Source organism: Homarus americanus, unplaced genomic scaffold, assembly GCF_018991925.1.
Source record: "Homarus americanus isolate GMGI-L3 unplaced genomic scaffold, GMGI_Hamer_2.0 scaffold50325, whole genome shotgun sequence".
Classification (NCBI taxonomy): domain Eukaryota; kingdom Metazoa; phylum Arthropoda; class Malacostraca; order Decapoda; family Nephropidae; genus Homarus; species Homarus americanus.
In genome coordinates, this window is record NW_024742772.1 from 1 (window position 1) to 26,160 (window position 26,160).

General features: G+C 39.6%; 4 protein-coding genes and 1 long non-coding RNA gene across 5 annotated transcripts; 3 read left to right on the forward strand and 2 right to left on the reverse strand.

The window, feature by feature from the left end:
- Positions 1-2,899: 2,899 nt before the first annotated feature.
- Positions 2,900-4,669, forward strand: LOC121877026. The gene is made up of 3 exons (XM_042382633.1): positions 2,900-2,913; positions 3,454-3,597; positions 3,757-4,669. Exons 2-3 carry the CDS (start codon positions 3,454-3,456, stop codon positions 4,192-4,194), a joined length of 582 nt encoding a protein of 193 aa, XP_042238567.1. The 5' UTR covers positions 2,900-2,913; the 3' UTR covers positions 4,195-4,669.
- A 2,642-nt stretch (positions 4,670-7,311) lies between these two features.
- Positions 7,312-8,025, reverse strand: LOC121877007 (S-antigen protein-like). The gene has a single exon (XM_042382595.1). It carries the CDS (start codon positions 8,023-8,025, stop codon positions 7,312-7,314), a length of 714 nt encoding a protein of 237 aa, XP_042238529.1.
- A 551-nt stretch (positions 8,026-8,576) lies between these two features.
- Positions 8,577-8,978, reverse strand: LOC121877033 (S-antigen protein-like). Its single transcript, XM_042382639.1, has one exon. The coding sequence runs from the start codon at positions 8,976-8,978 to the stop codon at positions 8,577-8,579; it is 402 nt and encodes a 133-aa protein (XP_042238573.1).
- A 352-nt stretch (positions 8,979-9,330) lies between these two features.
- On the forward strand, positions 9,331-10,824 carry LOC121877025. The gene is made up of 3 exons (XM_042382632.1): positions 9,331-9,404; positions 9,878-10,024; positions 10,184-10,824. The coding sequence occupies exons 2-3, from the start codon at positions 9,878-9,880 to the stop codon at positions 10,619-10,621; spliced, it is 585 nt and encodes a 194-aa protein (XP_042238566.1). The 5' UTR covers positions 9,331-9,404; the 3' UTR covers positions 10,622-10,824.
- Positions 10,825-20,986: 10,162 nt separating this feature from the next.
- On the forward strand, positions 20,987-21,748 carry LOC121877027. The gene is made up of 3 exons (XR_006090871.1): positions 20,987-21,029; positions 21,314-21,463; positions 21,734-21,748. It is a non-coding gene; the product is annotated as an uncharacterized LOC121877027 (long non-coding RNA).
- The last annotated feature ends 4,412 nt before the right edge of the window (positions 21,749-26,160 follow it).

Below are 26,160 nucleotides of genomic sequence, written 5' to 3' on the forward strand. Positions count from 1 at the left end.
CCACAGCAGCTACTGTCTCTCACTAAAACTCATTATTATATGTTTTTCCCGTATCACAAAACAGAGTAATGCATCACAACTTTAAATCACCTTTATGTTATACCATGTGACTGAGGAAAGTTTCTTGTAATTAAGGAAAGTTTCAGATGTCATTTCTTAAACCAGATCTAATAAATGAAATGATATAATATCTCTGTCTATGTCACCTTCTTGAATGTGTTAATGAAAGTGAATGACAATGATGAATATATAATGACAAACGGATAGTAGGTATCATTTATCTTCTCACAGTTACAAGAATTATTATCCATAAATAAAAGAGAAAAACGAAAAAACTTGAAAAAAAGGTAAAACGGGGTCAGACGGAGAGGGTGGGGGGGGAGTCTTACGGTGGGGGGTCAGACGTAGAGGGGGCACTGGATACAAAGCCTCAATACACAAACGGACAATGTGGCCGGCACTACAGTACACTTAACTGAATTAATCCTATTCATCCAATTAATTGTCAGGTACCAGTTCACAGCTGGGTCAAGTGTGAGTATCCCCCCGAGCGATAACAAGGACCTAAGTGTATAAGACAGGAAGGGGGAGTACTGTACCCACACACACACACACACACCTATACAGAACACCTGTCCACACTTAGCGCGACACCTGGAATGAAGGAGAGTGGGACGGTATTGATCGCCCGACAGCCTCCATTAATGTATCATCTTGGGGCGATAGTAATAAAAGCACAGGTACATAACACCTCTAATTAATTCTACCCAAAGGTAAAAAAAAAATACATGTATACAAATTAAAGTATGTTTCCTTCCTCACTCTTGTGTTTACGATCATGAGACCAAAAACAAATAATAATGAAATTTTTCCAGAGGTGAAGGATCTTAGTGACTAGTTAAGCCATTGGTCAATTTATACTCCACTCCGATCTTCACCAAATGTTGAGACGTGAAGGAACGTAACCAAGTGTATCAGGCAATAATCTGAATAAAATCGAAATAGTTTATGTCATATTACGGAAATCGGTTCAGATCAACGACTACCTATCTTAGCATTACTAGAAAGAGGGAGGGAGAGAGGGAGGCAGGGAGAGAGGGAGGGAGGGAGAGAGGGGGGGAGGAGTAATCGAGAGGGAGAGAGGGGGGGAGAGGAGTAACGGAGAGGGGGGAGGGAGAGGGGGAGTATTTCGCCAAGGTAACATGCCTAACAGAACGCTGAGTTTGTTTCGATAAATGCCTGTCTCTCTCTCCTCTTCTTGTCAAAATATTCAACTCACTGGAAATTTAACCAATCTGAAAACGGTTTAATTTATTAATATACTTATTGAGATTATTATTATTATTATTATTATTATTATTATTATTATTATTATTATTATTATTATTATTATTATTATTATTATGTTTGTCTTTATAAATTCGTTTCTCTATTTATCTATCTATCAATCCGGTCATCCATCCCTTCATCTATCTATCTAGCCACTCTTCTCTCTTTCTCCTGCACCTCAACTTACACATTTCAACTCTTCAACAATTCGGTTCAATAATCAAGGGGAGTGAAGGGGAACTATTTTATCATAGATGACTCCTAGGGTTTAACAGGTGAAGGAAGTGATTACCTGAGATGTTACACCTGTATGTTATTATTACCTGGAGGAGACAATGCAGAGATGTTTAGGAGTGTGTGTGTGTGTGTGTGTGTGTGTGTGTGTGTGTGTGTGTGTGTGTGTGTTTGGTGAGAGGGAGAGGGGGAAAGAGAAATGAGGAGAGACATAGACAGACATGAGTAAGAAAGAGGTAAAGAAAGGGTAGAGGGACAGAGAGGCGACAAAGAGACAGAGAGACGGAGAGAGATATAGTAGAGACAGACAGACACACAGACAAACAAGAGATTGGCCAACAGCACCAGGTTCAGCTTGACTTCACCTTTCTCAATACCAGCATTAATTACACTCGTGATCTTCCTCTCTCTAAGACAGCCAGAGGAGGTGACCAGTTGTGCCTCTTGGTTCAATAAACAACAGCAACACGAAAACACTGTATCATGCTTTAACTTTCCCTTTATAATGTGAACTGAGATAAGATAACAACGAGGGGTACAAAGGCCCATTGATACCCCAGTGTTATTCTTCTGATATGTGTTATAGAGGCAAAAACCCAGGAAGAAAATAAACAGAAAAAAAAGGTTAATAAACACAAAGAGAAGATAGAGGGAAGAATATTCTCTCTATGTCAATAATTCAATACCTCAAGAGTGACACATAACACAACAAACTGTATAATACTAAGTGGATATTTCTTTCTTTTTTCATATCAACGTGAAAGATTTTAAACTCTTAAGAAGATTATATGGTCCAGTAACACCTCTCTCTCTCTCTCTCTCTCTCTCTCTCTCTCTCTCTCTCTCTTACGTCTTCAGCACTACATAATTTTAACTCACATACGGTCACTCACTAATGGAGAGAGAGAGAGAGAGATAAGGTTTTTTTTTCTCTCACTGACTCACTGACACACGATTTTTAGCTCATTCTATACACTTAACTGACTCGATTAGATTAAACTGAATTAAAGTCAACTCGATTCAGGTGACCAGGACCTCTATACCTATGACCTTGTTACTGATTAGAGTGGGTGTCAGTCAGTCACTCAGTCATCTACCCAACGTATGAACAAATTTGTACTTGTCATATAATAAACCCCCGTGATGGTAACGGTGTCCCATAACAATGGCGGCACTACAACACCTCCCACCTGCTATTAGCGACCTCCAGCAACACTAACACCCCCACCACAACACCAACAGGAGGAAGGGAGGGAGGAAACATACACCGCCACCTACAGTATATATAAGAGCTCCGTCACTCCCATCATCAGTCTACAGCTCCCCAGCCTAGAGGAAACAACTCCCGAGGTGACTTATGAACTTTTCCTTCCACTGTCACCAATCTTAAATCTGTTTGAGACTTGATCTGTTGACGGTGTTCAACTGACCTGGGCGTTGTGTATATCGGTGTAAGATGGTACTACAATTATTACAACTAAAGTCAATAATTTAAAGTTAAGACAAATTAAAGTTACCTCCATAATAATTGTGATCTTGTTCTAACATTAACCTTAATTTAGTGTAGGAAAAAAATTCTTAAGGGAGCGGCGACGGAGTGTGTTATTTACTTTACAGTTTGGAAAGTGAAGTCGGTTAAGTGCAGTGACGACAACAGTGCCTCTCTTAACGAATCGTCGGCCCTACAGGACACATTATCAAATAAATGTCATAAGCTTATGTAAACTCTAAAGTTATTATCATTTCTTTCACCAAGTTACCTCATAGGACATGCTCTAGTGGTGACAGCATTCAGTGACCTACAGTACAATATATCATTTAACACACACAAGGGAAACTGTCCATACCAGTTACGAGGAAAGTTTTAGTAAGATTTTTTTCTTTCCATAGATGATGTCTTCCAATGTGGTGTTGGTGGTGGTGGTGGTGTTGGCTGTGGTGGCGGCGGTGGTGGCTGAGCCCAGCTACCCTAAACCACAACCCTGCTACCCCAAGACCCAGTACGTCACCCACTACCAGACGCAGTACCAACAGGTAGGTACTGGGACAGGTGTAAAGGAAATTACTGTAACCAAACAGAAAGTGCATCTCAGATACAGAGAAAAATACAACCAATTTGTCAAGTTAAGATATATGGACTAAAGATTTGATTACCTGTTCTTATAAAACTAATTAACTTTGACCTCACTACAGGTGCCAGTGTACACAACTGTCTACAAACAGCAGATCGTCCCCACCACCCTCTACAAAACCCAGTACCAAACTCACTACCAGACCAAGTACCAGACCAAATACGTTCCCGAATACGTTACCGAGACCGTCTACAAGACCGAGGTCCAGTACGTAACTCAGGTCAAGACCCAATACCAGACCCAATACCAAACCCAATACGTCACCACAACCCAGTATGTCCCTCAGTACATTACTGAGACCCAATACCAGACCCATTATGTGACCCAGACCCAGTACCAGACCGTGTACAAGACCCAGTACACGCCCAAGTACGTTACCACGACCCAAGTACAGTACCAGACCCAGTACCAGACCAAAGTGGTCCCTCAGTACGTGACGGTCACCCAAACCCAGCAGACCTACAAGACCGTCTGTCCCAAGCCTTCTTATGGTCACTGAAGATGAAGACAACAACAACTGATCGGGAGATGCCTCGACAGCAGCTACTGTCTCTCTCACTAAGTCACCTCAGATATGTTCCTACACTCTCCTTACTCTTAACATGTCTCTCTCACTTAGTCACCTCAGATATGTTCCTACACTCTCCATACTCTTAACATGTCTCTCTCACTAAGTCACCTCAGATATGTTCCTACACTCTCCATACTCGTAACATGTCTCACTCACTAAGTCACCTCAGATATGTTCCTACACTCTCCATACTCTTAACATGTCTCTCTCACTAAGTCACCTCAGATATGTTCCTACACTCTCCATACTCTTAACATGTCTCACTCACTAAGTCACCTCAGATATGTTCCTACACTCTCCATACCCTTAACATGTTGTCATAAATGATAAACACAAGTCTGCTGATTAAGTAATGTTTAAACTGACATTTCTTAAACCAAAGAAATAAATCATATACACAGAATATATTGTTTACTTTATCGACTTTGTTTTAATGAATCTAAAATAACAACAAATATAAAAAACAGGAAAAAGATGAAACAAAAATGACAACCGAAAAATAATAATCTCAAGACATTCATGAAAAGGAAGATGTAAGAGAGATAATGATTATGTGTTTCACTGTTAGTTATTATGTGATAATACTGACCCCTCATGGCCTAGTCTGTCTCCACCTGAAGTGTATTAATTGGCTCCTCTTGTATGGTTACCTGGTTATGACATACTGGTCCTCACCTGACATACGGCCTTTATGAAACCTTATAAAACACTAGTCGGCCTTGGTGTACAATATTCAATGAAGGTTTTTTTGGGGGTCAATATTGGATAAAAACCAAATTAAAAATCACCGAAGAAATTAGGCTTTAGTTTCCCTTCGTCTACAATTCCAAAACTTATCGTCCTAGAGTCAGAAATATTGTTAAAGTTGTGGATTTTAATACGATGTTTATTGATACTTGAGAGCCACAAGTAACTAACTTTATCCAGTGACCACTATACTAGCCACAGTCTTACTGTAGTGATCACCTGGTTATAACGACCACCTTACAACACTATCACCTGATCACCTGGTTATAAACACTATCACCTGATCACCTGGATATAACGACCACCTTACAACACCATCACCTGATCACCTGGTTATAACGACCGCCTTACAACACTATCACCTGATCACCTGGATATAACGACCACCGTACAACACTATCACCTGATCACCTGGTTATAACGATCACCGTACAACACTATCACCTGATCACCTGGTTATAACGACCACCTTAAAACAAACTCACCTTATATCAACCAGGTAAAAAGTATTATTATGTTAAACCCACAAGTCTTATACAACGCTGTTGAGCTTCATAATATACTACAGTACAATGTCTTCATCTCTTTAGACTAAATATTAATCTAAGCAAGACGAGAATACATTAATCTATCAATCCGGTGTACTGTGTGTGAGGGTAGGTCTACACCACGACCCTCCACTACTAAACAAGTAAACCTTATAGAGAAATATTTCCCCCAATCCTTCCAAACTTTGCACAAATTATTCATCCTAACACCAAAATAGTTCATTACACATACACACACGAGGGAAGGTAGTTGGGTAGTTGGGTTGTTTTCATTATTCCGTCACCGTTGACAGCCAAGACAACCCCCCCCCCTACTGTGACTAGCAGTTCTTATTGGTTCAGTGTTCCCGGGCTATGGTCTTATTGGCTAGATGACTCAACAGTTCCAATATTTACCAAGAGATGGAGCAGCCATCCAGTTTCTGACACTACAACACTGCCGACCACAACCACCACCACCACCTGACGCGATGTTACTATTATTATTATTACTATTATTAGCAGTAGTAGTAGTAGTAGTAGTAGTAGTAGTAGTAGTAGTAGTAGTAGTAGTAGAAGTAGTAGTAGTAGTAGCACTTCTTGCACTTCCATCAAGACTGGGAGGGATGGGACTAACCAATCCAGAGGAGATTGCAGCCACCGAACATCAAAATTCACTTAAGCTCACGGCAGCCCTCACGGACCACATAATAGCCCAGAACGCAACAGGGGAGGTCGATACCACTGAAGTAAACGAGATTCGTAGGTCCATTACGACAGATCGACAGCACTGCCAAAATGATAAGTTGCAGCAACTGTTGCTGCAGGTTCCAGAAAATTGAAAAAAAAGTAGCTATAGCGCAGGAGGTGGGCGCCTCGAGCTGGTTAACTACGTTACCGATAAGGGCAAATGGTTTCAGTCTTAACAAAGAAGAATTTACAGTTGCCATTGCTCTAAGGTACGGTCGGCCAGTAGAAGGTTTGCCCTCCCAATGCGTGTGTGGCTCTTCCTATGACGGCGATCACGCCATGGTGTGCAAGAAAGGGGGCTTCATATGCATGAGGCATGACGAAGTAAGGGACCTTACAGCAAATATGTTGAAGGAAATCTGCCGGGATGTCATGGTAGAACCGACCCTCCTTCCATTGGATGGTGAGATCTTCCAACATAGGACTTCAAACACATCTAACGAAGCCCATGTTGACGTCAGTGCTCGAGGATTCTTGTCGCGGGGATAGCGAGCTTTCTTCGACATCAGGATTTTTGATCCCATGGCCGCATGTCACCGGAACCTAGCTCTCGATGCTGCACATAGGAGGAACGAGAACGACAAGATAAGGGCATATGGGGAAAGGATCCAAAACGTTGATCAAGGCAGCTTCACTCCTCTAGTGTTCACAACCTCTGGTGGGATGGGACCAAGTGCAAGAGGTTTCTACGCCAGACTCGCGGAGGTGATCTCCGAACAGAAGAAGCAGCCCAGAAGCTTCGTTACAGCCTGGATGTGATGTCGACTGTCTTTCTCTCTCCTTCGGTCGGCTTTGCTCTGCCTCAGGGGAACGAGAGCTTCTGCCCCATTTCCGACAACTGCTGTAGATATCGACTATGAGGCTACTGTCACTGAATGCCGCATAGATCTGCGGCTCAACTAATTTAACACAGATAGGATAGCTACATATGTATTAGGATATTTAATATTAAGGTAATTAAATGGTGGCGAAGGTGTGGCGTTAACAAAAAAAAAAAAAAGTAGTAGTAGAAATATTGTTGTTATGTCAGCCACTCACGATAGCCGGATCTTTCACTAGTATCTTGTCTCACGATAGCCAGATCTTCACTAGTATCTTGTCTCACCATAGCCGGATCTTCACTAGTATTTTGTCTCACCATAGCCGGATCTTCACTTGTATTTTGTCTCACCATAGCCGGATCTTCACTAGTATTTTGTCTCACGATAGCCGGATCTTCACTAGTATCTTGTCTCACCATAGCCAGATCTTCTCTAGTATTTTGTCTCACCATAGCCGGATCTTCACTAGTATTTTGTCTCACCATAGCCAGATCTTCACTAGTATCTTGTATCACCATAGCCGGATCTTCACTAGTATCTTGTCTCACCATAGCCAGATCTTCACTAGTATCTTGTCTCACCATAGCCAGATCTTCTCTAGTATTTTGTCTCACCATAGCCAGATCTTCTCTAGTATTTTGTCTCACCATAGCCGGATCTTCACTAGTATCTTGTCTCACCATAGCCAGATCTTCACTAGTATTTTGTCTCACCATAGCCAGATCTTCTCTAGTATTTTGTCTCACCATAGCCAGATCTTCACTAGTATCTTGTCTCACCATAGCCAGATCTTCACTAGTATCTTGTCTCACCATAGCCAGATCTTCACTAGTATCTTGTCTCACCATAGCCAGATCTTCACTAGTATTTTGTCTCACCATAGCCAGATCTTCTCTAGTATTTTGTCTCACCATAGCCGGATTCACTAGTATTTTGTCTCACCATAGCCGGAGCTTCACTAGTATCTTGTCTCACCATAGCCAGATTCACTAGTATCTTGTCTCACCATAGCCAGATCTTCACTAGTATCTTGTCTCACCATAGCCGGATCTTCACTTCAGTATCTTGTCTCACTACAGCCGGATCTTCATCAGTATCTTGTCTCACCATAGCTGATCTTCACTAGTATCTTGTCTCACCACAGCTGTGATCTTCAATAGTATCTTGTATCACCCATAGCCAGATCTTCACTAGTATCTTGTCTCACCATAGCCGGATCTTCAATAGTATCTTGTCTCACCATAGCCAGATCTTCACAGTATGGTATCACCATAGCCAGATCTTCACTAGTATCTTGTCTCACCATAGCCGGATCTTCACTAGTATCTTGTCTCACCATAGCCGGATCTTCACTAGTATCTTGTCTACCATAGCCAGATCTTCACAGTATCTTGTCTCAATTACAGCCAGATCTTCACTAGCATTTCGTCTTACCATAGCCAGAGTCTTCACAAGCATTCGTCTCTTACCATAGCCGATCTTCACTAGTATCTTGTCTCACCATAGCCGGATCTTCACTAGTATCTTGTCTTACCATAGCCAGATCTTCACAAGTATCTTGTCTCACCATAGCCAGATCTTCACTAGTATCTTGTCTTACCATAGCCAGATCTTCACAAGTATCTTGTCTCACCATAGCCGGATCTTCACTAGTATCTTGTCTCACCATAGCCAGATCTTCACTAGTATCTTGTCTCACCATAGCCGGATCTTCACTAGTATCTTGTCTCACCATAGCCGGATCTTCACTAGTATCTTGTCTCACCATAGCCAGATCTTCACTAGTATCTTGTCTCACCATAGCCAGATCTTCACTAGTATCTTGTCTCACCATAGCCGGATCTTCACTAGTATCTTGTCTCACCATAGCCGGATCTTCACTATAAACTTGTTCCTACACAGAGTTTGTCATCATCGAGGGAAAGTTTAACATTCTTGGTCTGTATGTTTGTCTCTCTTATGATCGTCACTGAATATATTACCTCCTCGATATAGTCTTTTGTGGTGGTGTAATGTGTCTCAAATATTTCTCACTTGTGATGTAATATTCCTCAAGACAACGGTGCTCTTGGATAATTTACATTCTATCCCGTGATGAAGGACAACACTCTGAAGTACCTCCTCAGTCCCTAGTGACCTTCGGCAGCAGTGTGACAACCCCTTCCTCCTCCCTCCTCCGTCAGAGCACCTACAGGAGGGACAGCCCCCACCACCTCCACCACCTATAAATAAGAGCATCGTCTCCCTCATCGTCAGTCTGCTGCTCCCTACCGTAGAGGAAACAACTCCCGAGGTGAACTATGAACATCATATCATTCTCTTACACCAAACCTACAGCCGATGTGAAGCGATAAACATAAACTATTCTGATAAAACAAATTTCATATATTGAAAAAAAAAACCCAAGTATTTCTGGAGTACATTTACAACATTTCTGATTAAAACACAACATCCAAAATTATTTCACCACTTGTAAGGGTTGAATTACTGCACACCTTTAGTAACATGTAAACTATCCTTGTCAACAAGACCTCACCTGTTATTAGGGAGAATATAAGTTAATCTTGTTAAATATCATGATTAATTAATAAACGTAAGTCATCATAACTCCCACATGAAGACTAACAACATTATAATGAAGAATTTAATATTTCATCACATGATTTAAATCTTCATCTGAAAGGTTAATCTGTTGCCAAACTACTAACATAAATCTCTCTATATATTCTTGAGTAAATGTAGGTTAATATTATTTTCTATTTCCAGATGATGTCTTCCAGTGTGGTGGTGATGATCGTGGTGGTGGTGTTGACTGTGGTGGCGGCGGTGGTGGCTGAGCCCAGCTACCCTAAACCACAACCCTGCTACCCCAAGACCGAGTACGTCACCCACTACCAGACGCAGTACCAACAGGTAGGTACTGGGACAGGTGTAAAGGAAATTACTGTAACCAAACAGAAAGTTCAGCTCAGATACAGAGAAAAATATAACCAATTTGTCAAGTTAAGATATATGGACTAAAAATTTGATTACCTGTTCTTATAAAACTAATTAACTTTGACCTCACTACAGGTGCCAGTGTACACAACTGTCTACAAACAGCAGATCGTCCCCACCACCCTCTACAAAACCCAGTACCAAACTCACTACCAGACCAAGTACCAGACCAAATACGTTCCCGAATACGTTACCGAGACCGTCTACAAGACCGAGGTTCAGTACGTGACTCAGGTCAAGACCCAATACCAGACCCAATACCAAACCCAATACGTCACCACAACCCAGTATGTCCCTCAGTACATTACTGAGACCCAATACAAGACCCATTATGTGACCCAGACCCAGTACCAGACCGTGTACAAGACCCAGTACACGCCCAAGTACGTTACCACGACCCAAGTACAATACCAGACCCAGTACCAGACCCAAGTGGTCCCTCAGTACGTGACGGTCACCGAAACCCAGCAGACCTACAAGACCGTCTGTCCCAAGCCTTCTTATGGTCACTGAAGATGAAGACAACAACAACTCTCACCAAGTCACCTCATCTATGTTCATACTCTCTCCTCAACAGCTACTGTGACGAAAAAGAAGTTACCAGTTAATTACTCTACACACGAGGCCTATAACCCACTTGTGATAAATAACTGATAACTCGAGTGATATTTTTATACGAGTTTGAAAAAGATTAGGTAATAAATGTTAAAAATTATTGTAATTGATTTAGCATTTTTCCTGTTGCATTACCTGATTGGTTTAAGTTATATGATCCTGAAAGATATAAAGAAGACTTCAGCAACAGCAGCAACAGTAGTAGTAGTAGCAATAGTAATAGTAGCAGCAACAGTAATAGTAGCAGCAACACTAATAATAACAACAGCAGTAATAGTAGCAGCAACAGTAATAGTAGCAACAACAGTTATAGTAGCAACAACAGTAATAGTAGCAACAACAGTAATAGTAGCAACAACAGTTATAGCAGCAACAACAGCAATAGTAGTAACAACAGTAATAGTAGCAGCAACAGGAATAGTAGCAACAACAGTTATAGCAGCAACAACAGTAATAGTAGCAATAACAGTAATAGTATCAACAACAGTAATAGTAGTATCAACAACAGTAATAGTAGAAGCAACAAATAAGTTATAGGAGCAAACAACAGTAATAGAAAGAAAGCAATAACAGTAATAGCATCAACAGTAATAGTAGTATCAACAACAGAAATAGCATCAACAACAGTAATAGTAGCAACAACAGTAATAGCATCAACACCAGTAGTAGTATCACCAACAGTAATATATCAACAGTAGTAGCAGAAAGCAACAACAGTAATAGTAGCAGCACCAGTAATAGTATCAACAGTTATAGGAGCATCAACAGTAATAGTAGCAACAACAGTAATAGTAGCAGCACCAGTAATAGCAGTAGCAACAGTAATAGTAGCAACAACAGTTATAGGAGCAACAACAGTAATAGTAGTAACAACAGTAATAGTAGCAGCAACAGGAATAGTAGCAACAACAGTTATAGGAGCAACAAAAGTAATAGTAGCAATAACAGTAATAGTATCAACAACAGTAATAGTAGTATCAACAACAGAAATAGTATCAACAACAGTAATAGTAGCAACAACAGTAATAGTATCAACACCAGTAATAGTATCAACAACAGTAATAGTATCAACAACAGTAGTAGTAGCAATAACAGTAATTGTATCAACAACAGTAATAGTATCAACAACAGTAATAGTATCAACAACAGTAATAGTATCAACAACAGTAATAATAACAACAACAGAAATAGTAGCAATAACAGTAATAGTATCAACAACAGTAATAGTATCAACAACAGTAATAGTATCAACAACAGTAATAGTATCAACAACAGTAATAGTAGCAACAACAGTAATAGTAGCAACAACAGTAAAAGTAGCAAAGTACTAACAGTATCAACAACAGTAATGGTATCAACAACAGTAATAGTATCAACAACAGTAATAGTATCAACAACAGTAATAGTAGCAACAACAGTAAAAGTAGCAAAGTACTAATAGTATCAACAACAGTAATAGTATCAACAACAGTAATAGTATCACCAACAGTAATAGTATCAACGACAGTAATAGTATCAACAATAGTAATAGTAGCAACAACAGTAATAGTAGCAAAACAGTAATAGTATCAACAACAGTAATAGTATCAACAACAGTAATAGTAGCAACAACAGTAATAGTATCAACAACAGTAATAGTATCAACAACAGTAATAGTATCAACAACAGTAATAGTAGCAACAACAGTAAAAGTAGCAAAAGTACTATTAGTATCAACAACAGTAATAGTATCAACAACAGTAATAGTATCAACAACAGTAATAGTAGCAACAACAGTAAAAGTAGCAAAAGCACTATTAGTATCAACAACAGTAATAGTAGTAACAACAGTAATAGTATCAACAACAGTAATAGTAGCAACAACAGTAAAAGTAGCAAAAGTACTAATAGTATCAACAACAGTAATGGTATCAACAACAGTAATAATAGCAACACCAGTAATAGTATCGCCAAAAGTAATAATAGCAACACCAGTAATAGTAGCAACAACAGTAATAGTAGCAACAACAGTAAAAGTAGCAAAAGCACTATTAGTATCAACAACAGTAATAGTAGTAACAACAGTAATAGTATCAACAACAGTAATAGTAGCAACAACAGTAAAAGTAGCAAAAGTACTAATAGTATCAACAACAGTAATGGTATCAACAACAGTAATAATAGCAACACCAGTAATAGTATCGCCAAAAGTAATAATAGCAACACCAGTAATAGTAGCAACAACAGTAATAGTAGCAACAACAGTAATGGAAGCGATAACAGCAACAATATAATAGTAGTAAAAAAAACAGCAGCAGCAGCAATAATAATAATAATAATAATAATAATAATAATAATAATAATAATAATAATAATAATAATAATAATAATTAACTCATTCCAGTTATATAAAAATCAGATATTTGTATAATTAATGGACTTACTGAAAGACATTTAAAGAGTCAGCCAATGTGAGCCGCGTTCGTAAACACCTATAGTAAGTGTGTTAATTATATAAGAGGAATAAATCTGAACAATAATTGAACTTTCCAAACTGATAAACAACTAATTATCAATAAATATAATAAAATTAAATATAATAAGTTCGTCATAACTAGGCGCTTTAAATCGTTCAAATACTAAATTAACGGCGATTTTTACACTCATTTTACGCTCACTTCTTCTTAAAAAAACAAAACCAATTATATTCCTTAGCATAATCTGAATATTTTAATCCTTAATATGTCTAGCCATTAAATACAAGCTTTATTAAACTTTCAAAATAAGGAAGGTAGTTGACCGCATTCTTCAACTCGCTTTGGTAGGACGCTGTGCAGAATTGTATTTCTTTAATCGTATTCTAGGACTTCTGGACGTATTTATTCCTTCTCAAAATTATAGATAAATATTCTTCTTTAAATTGGTTGCAGTGAAAACATTTGCTAAAGTATTAACAGTAGGAATTTTAGTAGTTAAATAAGTATCCCTGGCACACATTATTACCTCCCTGTCTGAGCAATTATATTATTCTTAATTTATAATTTTCTTCTACTTTCATATACTAAAAACAATACTTATAGATGAAAAGGCGGTTAATTATTATTTCAAATAGATCGCTATAATTAATTATTGAAATACAATTAATAAATTATGTAGCATTATTTATGGAGTACATATTATTATTATCATTATCATTACTAATTACATAATTATATGGACTTACTATACTAACTGCTGAATTAAAATATGTAAACAAAATTCTACTCACCAGAGCCGAGTGACGTCATAGCGTGGTGATGTCAGCGCCGAGTGACGTCATAGCGTGGTGATGTCAACGCCTCCCTTACACATCTCAAATTATACTCAATTATTTAAGTAAATAACTGAAGAAAACACTTAGAACAATTTAGATATGTTTATTTTCGTTTACGGTCGTTATCCATTGTGTGTGAGGTTATTTAAAAATTTAAAAAGACGAGAAGAATGGAACGCGTCACTTGAACTGCCAGTTTGCGAAGACATTGAATTTCACTGATTTAAATAGTTATATGATCTTCTGGACGTTTAAATTCCTTCTCAAAATTGTCTATTCAATTTCATTTTCCAAATTATTACACTAAAGAAGCCACCGAAGCCATTACAGTGCCAGTGTCTAGATATAAGTCACAGTCACTCGCGGACACTCCTCACCTGACACCTCTGGAGGGAACTCTGCTCAGGTGATCCACTTTCTTCATAAAAAAAATCTTATATAATTCCTAATACTGTATATTTCTTCCTGCCATCTATATACAACATAAAACATAAGATAAAATTTATAAGAACTTTTATATTAGGAAATTAATCGTTAAAGGTAATAATTTTGTTGTATATTATAAATTTGATTAATAATTTTGTACTGTATGAACATCTTTCGAAAGTCACGGGAGGGTATTATTATTATTATGTGTCAGAGGAAACACACAAAGGCTGGGGCCCTTGATGATCTCCTATGTGAAGCAAGAACACTGCAGGAGAGACTAAAAATTACGGGTGATGGAAAGCAAAACACCGATGACGTGGCCAGAAAATTTGGAAACAAAATGCGTGTGGGAAAAGTGTCTCTCGCGGTAAGATCTCTCACAGAGGAATCCTCCGGTGGGGTGATGCCAATAAACAGAGAGACATTAAAACTATTGAAAGAGAAACATCCCCCTGCAAGCGAAGACGAAGGCATCAGGTTCCAGGGTGACTATATCCCACCAAATGCTGTCCTGTTCGAGAAAATAACAGGAGAGATGGTGTGGAAAAAGGCACTGAAGACTCGAGGAGGAGCCGGCCCTTCAGGTCTGGATGCAAACGGTTGGAGTCATCCTCAGCACAAACAAGTTTGGCCCTGTAGCAAGCGATCTCTGCACTGCCATTGCCGCCCTTGCAAGAAAGCTTGCATCCTCTTGCTGCCATCACCTCCAGGCCCTGACTGACCTGTACTCCTTCATCCCCCCTGGAAAGAAACAGGATGTGAGCCTATAGGGGTAGGCGCCTCGAACTGGTTAACTATAACGACCGTGAGCGATGAATTTCGATCAATAAACAGAATTTACAGATACCCATTGCTCTAAGTACGTTGCGTGATAGAAGGTTGCCTCCCCAATGCGTGTGTGACCACCCTGCTGGCGGCTTGAAATCCACGCCATGGTATGCAAGAAGGGGCTTCATATACGCAGGGGCAGGTAAAGGATCTCACAACAAATATATTGAAGAATGCTGCTGAGATGTCATGGTAGACCGACCTCGCCACTGGATAGCGAGATCTTCAACTTTGCGGACTTTCAAACCCTCTAACGAAGCCCGTGTTGACGTCAGTGCTCGAGGATTCTGGACGCGGGGACAGTGAGCCTTCTTCGACATCAGGATTTTTTATCCCATGGCCGCATGTCACCGTAACCTAGCTCTCGATGCTGCACACAGGAGGAACGAGAACGACAAGAGAAGGGCATATGGGGAGAGAATCCAAAACGTTGATCAAGGCAGCTTCACTCCTCTAGTGTTCACAACCTCTGGTGGGATGGGACCAAGTGCAAGATGTTTCTACGCCAGACATGCGGAGGTGATCTCTGAACAGAAGCAGCAGCCCAGAAGTTATGTTACAGCCTGGATGAGATGTCGACTGTCCTTCTCTCTCCTTCCGTCGGCTTTGCTCAACCTCAGGGGAACGAGAGCTTCTGCCCCAACTCCGACAACTGCTGCAGATATTGACTATGAGGCTACAGTCACTGAATGCCGCATAGATCTGCGGCTCAACTAATTTAACACAGATAGGATAGCTACTTATGTATTAGGATATTTAATATTAAGGTAATTAAATGGTGGCGAAGGTGTGGCTATTGGGGGAGGCTGGAGTCCACGTAGTAGTAATAGTAGTAGTAGTAGTAGTAGTAGTAGTAGTAGTAGTAGTAATATTGGCAGTAATATTGTTTTTTATTATTATTGTTATTATTGTTGTTGTTATTGCTGCTATTATTATTATTATTATTATTATTATTATTATTATTATCACATCTCACAACAATAACAAATAATTATATATATTTACAACAAGTACAGAGCCAAGACAGTAACAGACTATACAGCCAGACACACCTTCACACACCAGTCTGGAGTGATTAGCTGAATGGGTTGTGCTTCAGTGTATGAGTGACGTAACACCTTGCTTGAAGTAACTATAATCGTCTTGTTAGTTTGATGGCCAGTGACGGAATGTTACAGTTGTGACGTGATATGACTACTGCTACTACTACTACTACCATCACCACAACCATAATCTACGGCTGTTTTGATGACCAATATCCCTGATGAAGGAATTTGTCACCTATAAATACCAGTTATCTGCCTCTCATCTTCAGTCTACTGCCGTCTGTCGTAGAGGAAACAACTCCGGAGGTGAACTTTCTGACAGTAATTACACGTCTTAAGTTTATTAATGAAAACTTAGAAAAATTAAGTTCGGGATTTAGTTATCTGAAGACGGTTTGAGTCTATGTTTCCAGCTGATGTTTTAACCCCTTGAGTACAAAGTTTAATCCCTTGAGTACCATCATGTTTTAACCCCTTGAGTACAAAGTTTAATCCCTTGAGTACCATCATGTTTTAACCCCTTGAGTACAAAGTTTAATCCCTTGAGTACCATCATGTTTTAACCCCTTGAGTACAAAGTTTAACCACTTGAGTACCATCATATCTTAACCCCTTGAGTACAAAGTTTAACCACTTGAGTACCATCATATCTTAACCCCTTGAGTACTATAATGTCTTAACCCCTTGAGTACGACATCTTAGCCTATCAAACACGATAACACTGTACTTGAAGGGTTAAGTTATCTGGTCAAGGGCTCAACTCATCGTCATCAAGGGGTCAATCATCGTCATCAAGGGGTCAATCATCGTCATCAAGGGGTCAATCATCGTCATCAAGGGCTCAACTCATCGTCATCAAGGGGTCAATCATCGTCATCAAGGGGTCAATCATCGTCATCAACGGGTCAATCATCGTCATCAAGGGGTCAACTCATTTATTCAAGGGGTCAATCATCGTCATCAAGGGGTCAACTCATCGTCATCAAAGGGTCAATCATCGTCATCAAGGGTCAATCATCGTCATCAACGGGTCAATCATCATCAAGGGGTCAACTCATTTATTCAAGGGGTCAATCATCGTCATCAAGGGTCAACTCATCGCGATCACAAGTGGAGAGGAAGGAAGGTGGGGAGTTGAGGTGAAGGAAGGGAGGAGGGTTGGGGAGGGGGGGAGAGAGGAGGGGAAGGGAGAGGGGAGTTGAAACACCTTGCCATGGTAAATTAACACCTCAGCACCTGTTGTGGACTGGAGAGGTGCATGCTACAAAAACTAGTCGACTCAACCTATCACCTTGTGAAAGTAAAATTGGCTTGACGATTACCACCACTATCACATTTCCACAACAATCACACCTTACAACCTCATTAATAACACCTGCATAACATCTATTCAATCACCTAGAGTATCATCCAATCATCTGCAACCACCATTCAATCACCTGCGTAACCACCATTCAATCACCTGCCTAACCTCCACTCAATCACCTGCCTAACCTCCACTCAATCATCTTCACAAACTCATTCAATCACATCTTCAATAACCTCAATAACAACACCTGCGTAATACGTGTTGTCACCTTATGTAGAGACGTACCATTATAGTCTACTCCTTATAACCTGTATTTAAACTAAGACAATAATTTAAACCACATATTATAGCAGTATTCTATCATCTCGTTTTGGTATGTATAATCATCAATAATTCTACTAATCTTTTCCAGATATGTTCTCGAGTGGTAGTGTGGTAGCCGTGGTGGTAGCGGTGGTGGTAGCCGTGGTGGTAGGTGATTCAGGCTACTTCCCATCTCCTGCCTCAGCTCGGTGTTATCCTGAGATTAATTACGTCACCAAGTACCAAACAGAGTACCAACAGGTAGATTAGAGTGACGTCATGATTAAATATGTAGATTAGAGTGACGTTATGATTAAATATTATCTGTCATATGAAATTTCTGGGCTTATGGTTAGGTTAGGTTTTCTTATGTAGGGATGTGGTTTTTTTATTTAGTCTAAAGGTTTTTCTTTCACTACAGGTACCAGTGTATACAAGTATCTACAAGCAACAGGTCGTCCCTACCACCCTTACAGAACCCAGTACCAAACTTACTACCAGACCAAGTACCAGACCCAATTCATCCAAATATGAGACTGAAATCGTCTTCAGAACCCAACTCCAGTACGTAACTCAATACCGAAACCAATACCGAACCCAATACCGAACCCAATATGCCACCAAGAACGAATATCCCACAATATATCACTAAAACCCGATACCAAACCCATTATGTAACCCAGCCCCAGTATCAGACCCTATATAAGACCCAATATCAACCCCAGTACATTACCAAGACCCAAGTACGATACCAGACCCAGTACCAGACCCAGTCCCTGAGTACGTGACAGCCCAGACCCAATATTGGTTATAAGACTTCTTTCCTCATAAGCCTTATTACGAGTACTAATGAAGACGACTGGACAGGTGCTTGGTAGGTCAGGAAGCTCCTCAACATGAACAGAATGTAAACAGTAACGCAAGAACGTGTGTGTGTGTGTGTGTGTGTGTGTGTGTGTGTGTGTGTGTCTGCCTAAGAAGAGATGTGAAATCTACGTTACACACACACACACACACACACACGTTCCCAAAACAGTATGCCTCTGGTAATATGTACGTATGTATGTATGTATGTATGTATGTATGTATGTATGTATGTATGTATGTATGTATGTATGTATGTATGTATACGTATATTGTAATAGGATGTCTGTTTAAAACTAGTCAAATTTATATATGATATTATACCATGTGAATAAATATTATATTATATGAATATTATATATTTAACCTAACCTAACCTAACCTAACCTAACCTAACCTAAGAGAGACAAAGAAAAAAAAAAAAGAAAATTAATTAAAGTTTTGGTCTAATAATAATCAATGAAAAATAAGTCTTATGATACACAATGATTTGCTTTATTTTTTCCTATCTATCTATCTATCTGTCTATCTATCTATTTATCTATCTATCTATCATCTATCTATCTATCTATCTATCTAAATAAACAAACGAAGGATTTAGTTGGAGAAAATGAAAAATGTAGAAAGTGATAGTAACACACACACACACACACACACACACACACACACACACAGCACACACACACAGACACACACACACACACACACACACACCTTATGTTACAGTTTGGGAAGGAATACAGTGAATACAGTAACTTAAGGAAACCAACTTACTTTTTTTTACTTGCAAAGGCTACAGCGTATGTGTGTATGTATGTATGTATGTATGTATGTATGTATGTATGTATGTATGTATGTATGTATGTATGTATGTATGTATAGCAATATTTACCCGCCTTATTTCCAGGTTAGGTTTACACTTTAGACAGGAAGAACTACAGTAGGCTGGGTTAATGAAACAGGTTGCAGGTAGGCACTGTGTTTGGACATCACTCACTTACCTGACCCAAGACGAGATGATGTTTGAAAGAGCTTCCACCACCACCGTCCACACGCAAGGAGGTGACGGGGTGACTCAGGTAAGGTCGATGTACTAGTTCACTCATCTACAGGTGTCGAGTTTACTACCTGTCTATTATTATTTATCTCTATTTACCTGTTTATTTATTTATTTATTTGTCTATCTACCTGTTGATTTATCTACCTGTTGATTTATCTACCTGTTGATTTATCTACCTGTTGATTTATTCCTGTTGATTTATCTACCTGTTGATTTATCTACCTGTTGATTTATCTACCTGTTGGTTTTTCTCCTGGTATTATCTACCTGTCAGCTCATTTACTTATCGATTCATCTCATCTACCTTTCCACTTATCTACCTGTCCACCCATGTTATCTACCTGTCGACTCACCGTATGTTGTAATTACGGGCAGGTAACCCAAAGCTGTTGGTCATCACCGTTATTTTCCCAAACAAAAGAAATTTACCTGAAGTTCAGGCATCCCAGCTTGGCACACCTGATGAATAAATACCTTTTCGCTTACCTAACCTAATGCTAACTTAACCTGCTTAACCTAACCAAAACTTGATATGCAGAAAGTATAAGCAAATCTTCATTTTACATCCTCTAAGCTCAAGCTATTTAAGGCACGTCCGCACACTAAGCTGAGACTAAACCTTCATCCACACACTAAGCTGAGGTTAAATCTTCATCCACACCTGCTGAGGTTAAACCTTCATCCACACACACTAAGCTGAGAATAAGCTTACCTCACAGTGTATTGTGGGACGAGGGACAGTTTTTAAAGCTTGAGGTGTCGTGGTCAAGGAGAAGACTCATTAACTGCTCAGGTGAAGAGATCACGGTTGACTGTTCACCTGAGGATCTAACGAGTAATCTAGAAACAAGGGGCATTTGTGTCTTTGGTCTTGTTGACGAGAATAAACACATTCTGTCTCATCTGTGTCTTAAGTCTGTCTTATTCTCTGTCTGTCTCTGTCTCTCTGTGTGTCTCTTTTCTCTATCTCTATATCTCTCTTACAGCAGGTATGATCTAATACTCGCCTTCACCCCTGAGGCAGTGACACGGCAGCAGGTGATTGACCCCTCTCACCTTCCAGCGACCTTCGACAGAGCGCTAAACCCCACAGGTGAGCCGACCTATAAATAACAGCTACCTTTCGCTCTTCGTCAGTCTCTCGTGATCTGCCGAAGAGGAAACAACTCTCAGAGGTGAATACATCTTCCTGAACCGTGTCTCAAATGTTAATGTATAGAGTGTCAGATTCACTTCCAGCACCACACACACAAAAACACAGATGGCAAATGAATAACACCTACAAGTCATTATAATTCATTCTACACGATATATAAATATTCTCTAGATCAATGTGCTATGGAAATCCTAAGTTAACGTACGAGTTTATTGATAAATTATTACTTGTACTAATAAATTGTGAATTGTACCTGTTCTTATCAGGTGGAAAGGTGGACTGTATTTATTTTTGGGGTTCCAGATGCTGTCTTCAAGTGCCAGTATAGTGGTGGTGGTGTTGGTGGCTGTGGTGGCGGCTGTGGTGGTAGCTGATTCAGGCTACCTCCCTCCTCCTAAGCCCTGCTACCCCAAGACACATCAAGTCACCTATTAACAAACAAAGTACCAGCAGGTAGGTACTGGAGGGGTGTGTGTGTGAGGTGAACGATCCTCATAGGACGTGATGATATGAGAACAAATCCTAAGGTGTTCTGGAAGTATATCTCGTAAGAATATATTTTAAAGTGTTTTTTGTTCTTCATATTTGTGTTTTGGTTGAGATAATTAGAGATTAGGAGACTATGATGGATTGTTAAAGGATTATTCTGTTTGTTTTGGTGTTTGGGAAATTATGATGAAGATTCGTTCGTTTTTGGTAAGTTTTGTTTTCCCGTCTCCGTAGGTTCCCGTCTACCATACTGTCTACAGCACCCACTACGTCCCCAGTACCTATTACCAAGACCCAGTATAAAACCCAGTACCAGACCCACTACGAGACCCAGTATGTTCCTCAGTATGTCACCCAGACCGTCTACAAGACCCAAGTTAATTACGTCACTCAGTACCAGACTCAATACAAGACCGAATACAAGACCCAGTACGTCACCACAACCCAGTATGTCCCAAAGTACATTACTGAGACCCAATACAAGACCCATTACGTACCCACACCCAGTACCAGACTGTATAAGACCCAGTACGTGCCTTAAATACGTGACCACGACCCAGGTGCAGTACCATACCCAGTATGAGACCCAAGTGGTCCCTGAGTACCACACCGTCGCAGACCCAACACACCTACAAGACCGTGTGCCCAAGCCAACCTATGGGTACTGAGAGCCACACCACCGCCACACCACCGCCACACCTGAGCTCCCACTGTTTACTTAATTAGTGTACAGGTATAATTAGTCTCTCAGTGTCTAGAAGTTCAATAAAGTCACAGAATTTATACCGATTATAAATTTTTTCCCTCTATCGTTTTTTAATAATAATTTTACTGAATATAAATTAATTTACAATAAATTTTGCCCTTATTCACCATACAATCATATACACAATACAATCATACAATTACATTATCTATAACTATAAATACAGATATAATTATATTTCTTGTAGACTAAAATCGATAAATTAATTCATGGCTAAGAGTGATAGGTGATACTTTTATTTATAATTTAAAGATTATTAAAAACTACAAAGATATTTATTTATTTATTTATTTATTTATTATCATTACACACAAGCCTCTTACTATTATGTGGCCTTCAGATAAGTGTCGAGTCCTGAGTGTTAGTATGCAACCTAACTCTATCCTAAGCTAACCTGAGCTAATTAACCAAAGGTAAGCTAACCTAACCTAACCTGGAAACACAAACACGAACACGAATACGAACACGAACACAAACACGAACACAAACACGAACACAAATACGAACACAAATGAACACAAATGCGAACACAAATACGAACACAAATACGAATACAAATACGAACACAAACACGAACACGAACACAGAAGACGAGAAATAAAATATTTACTTTCTCCACTCTTAAGGAAATGATGATGACAGAAGGTTAAAGATAACTCTGATAAACAGAAGAAAGAGAAATTAATTAAGGGAGAAGAAAATATAAGAAAATCAGGTAAAAAGAGAGAGAGAGAGAGAGAAAAATATACAATATATACGAGGCCTCACGAGTATCCTGTGTGTGTGTGTGTCTGTGAGAGAGGGTGCTCACTTAAAGCCATTATCAGTATGTATCGAGGATCACCTGAAGATTAGCCTTAGTTTATTTTATTTGATATTTAAACATTCCTAACATGTTAAGGTTTAGGTTAGGTTTGTGTTGAGGCTAGGCTATGGTATGCTTTAGGTTAGGTTAGGTTGCTTTACTGTCAGCAATGCTCGTCTTGTTGCCTCCAAATTTATGCATCTACAAACACCAGACATGACTCACAACTAGAGAATAGGTCAACACATAAAACACACTATAAACACTGAGGTTAAAAAAAAAGCATACAAGGGAGCAGCCAGTCCTATGTCTATTGTTTTAAAGGAAGAAATCACATTATCTCTCTCCTCCGATGGCGTGGACGAAAAAAAGTCAATCATCAAATTCAGAATGCCAACGTCTTGATGCTGGCACAAGACCAAGACAGACAGAGACAGACAATGGCTATGGATGTAAACGGTGGGGAAGAAGGAGAAGAAGAAGGAGGACAGGAGGAAGAAGATAGAGGAGCAGGAACGGAGGAGAAAAAGAAGAAGAAAGGCTTTAACACAATACCTTCATATGTTATTACATACATGTTGAGGTTAGGTAGGATGAGTTGGTTAGGTTAGGGATGAGGTTTGAAGAAGTTAGTATGAGAGTTAGTTAGGATGAGTTAGGTTAGGGATGAGTTAAGGTTAGGATTGAGCGGTTGGTTAGTTTAGGATGGAGTTGTTGTTGGGGGATGAGTTGCGAGGTTAGGGATGAGTTGTTGAGGTTAGGATGAGTTAAGTTGTTAGTTAGGGATGAGTTGTTGAGTTAGGTTAGGATGAGTTAAGGTAGCATATTAGGGACATGAGTTAGTGATACAGAGTTTAGTTAAAGAAAGTTTGTTGATATAACATGCCTAGACACTTGGCCCACCACCTTAAGCACGTCTAGACACTTGGCCCACCACCTTAAGCACGTTCTAGACACTTGGCCCACCACCTTACACGTCTACATGACTCTGGCCCACCACCTTAAACACCCAGGACACTTGGCCCACCACCTTAAGCACGTCTAGACACTTGGCCCACCACCCTTAAGCGTCCCAGACACTTGGCTCACCACCTTAAGATTGTCCTGACGACTTGCCCACCACCTACACGTCTAGACACTTGGCCCACCACCCAAAGCTCAGAAACTTGGCCCACCACCTTAAACACGTCTAGGACACTTGCTCACCAATTTTAAACACTTCTAGACACTCGTACCCACCACCTTAAGCAACGTCTAGACACTTTGGCTCACCACCTTAAGCACTTCTTGACACTTTGGCCCACCATTAATTAACACGTTCCAGACACTTGGCTCACCACCTTAAGCACCGATACTTGGCCCAGTCACATCAAGCACTTCTAGATTCTTGGACTGCCACTTGACACTTGGCCCACCACCTGACATCATTGACCAAGCATCGTCCTGACACTTCGCCACCTTAAGCCACTTCTAGATACTGGCCCACCACATCGGCACTTAGACTATTCCCACACCGCCATTGACACTTGGGCCTACCACTTGCCACGCCTAGACACTTGGCTTACCCTTGCCATGATTCTCTAGACCTGGGCCCACCACCTTAAGCACTTTCTAGGCACTCGCCACCACATCAAGCACATCTAGATTCCCGCCACCCACCTGCACTTCTGTGACAGTCTGGCCCCCCAAAATTAGCAACCCACAACACGTTCTCAAGTGTGGTAACCAGGTAGGAATTCTTAATGGCCTTCACATGGAGACAAGATACTGTATGTGTGAGAATCAGATGACAGTAAGGCCCCCCTCCCTCCTCCCTCCCCCTCCTCCAACCTCCCTTTCCACCACTTCCTCTCCCTACCCCTCCTCTTGACGGATTACAGAGACGGGTAAGTAGACGGGGAGACAAGAAATTAACGCATTGCTGAATTTCAAAAAATACGTATTATTATTATTATTATTATTATTATTATTATTTTATATATTATTATTATTAATTATTATTTATTATTATTTTGTATTATTATTATTATTATTATTATTATTATTATTATCATCATATTATTTATATTATTATCATCATTATTATTATTATTATTATTATTATTATTATTCTATTGCCATATTTTTCACCCTATTCTTCTTCCTTTTTCTTACACACACATAAATGAGATCAGTATTAATCATGCCTGTAATAGTTATTGATTGAATGACCTTCCACGCTCGTTAAGTTCCTTGACACTTTAGCACACCAGTGAGTTACAGATCAGTATTGTGTGTGTTTGTGACACCACACACACACACACACACGCACACACACACTAATATGTTTTTAGAGCGTATCTCACCCTTCCCCAGGTGTGACGTAACAATTACTACTATATATATTTGAGGTGTTGGCCCACCTTCATCAGTTGCCCTCTTACCGCAGATACCCACTAAGTTAATCTCTACTTAACTACTGTCTTAACTTCATCCCTGGTTTTACATATTTATAAACTTTTCTTACTGCGGAAAATTTTTGATATTTTAATGAAGGAGTTTATAATTTTTATGTATTTTTGTATTTTAGTTTTTATCTGGATTTTTATGTAATTTTGTGATTAATTATGATTATGATTATTAAGTAGAAAAGTAGTAGTAGTATGGTAGGATAATTACCACTATAGTTTCCATTACTATCACCTATCACTAATTATTACTATCATTATTTCTCTCTGTCTCTCTCTCTCTCTGTTTTCTCTCTCTCTCTCTCTCTCTCTCTCTCTCTCTCTCTCTCTCTCTCTCTCTCTCTCTCTCTCTCTCTCTCTCTGTCCACCTACCTTCCACACAATGCTAAATATATACCTTGAGGTTAATACATTTATCATTGGCTCTTGTTAAGGTCCACAGCTTTGTCAATTACCTCAAGGTTGGGGTGCTATTGGATATTTCTTGAATGACCGTAAGTTAAATATTTTATTTTTCTCTCTTAATTGGAGGAACACTAGAGGGTTTACCTGGTTGGTTTAAGGCAGGTGATTAATTTTTTGGATAATGTTATAATTAGGTCTAACGCTTTGGTTGGGTTAGGTTAGGGTTGGGTTGGTAATG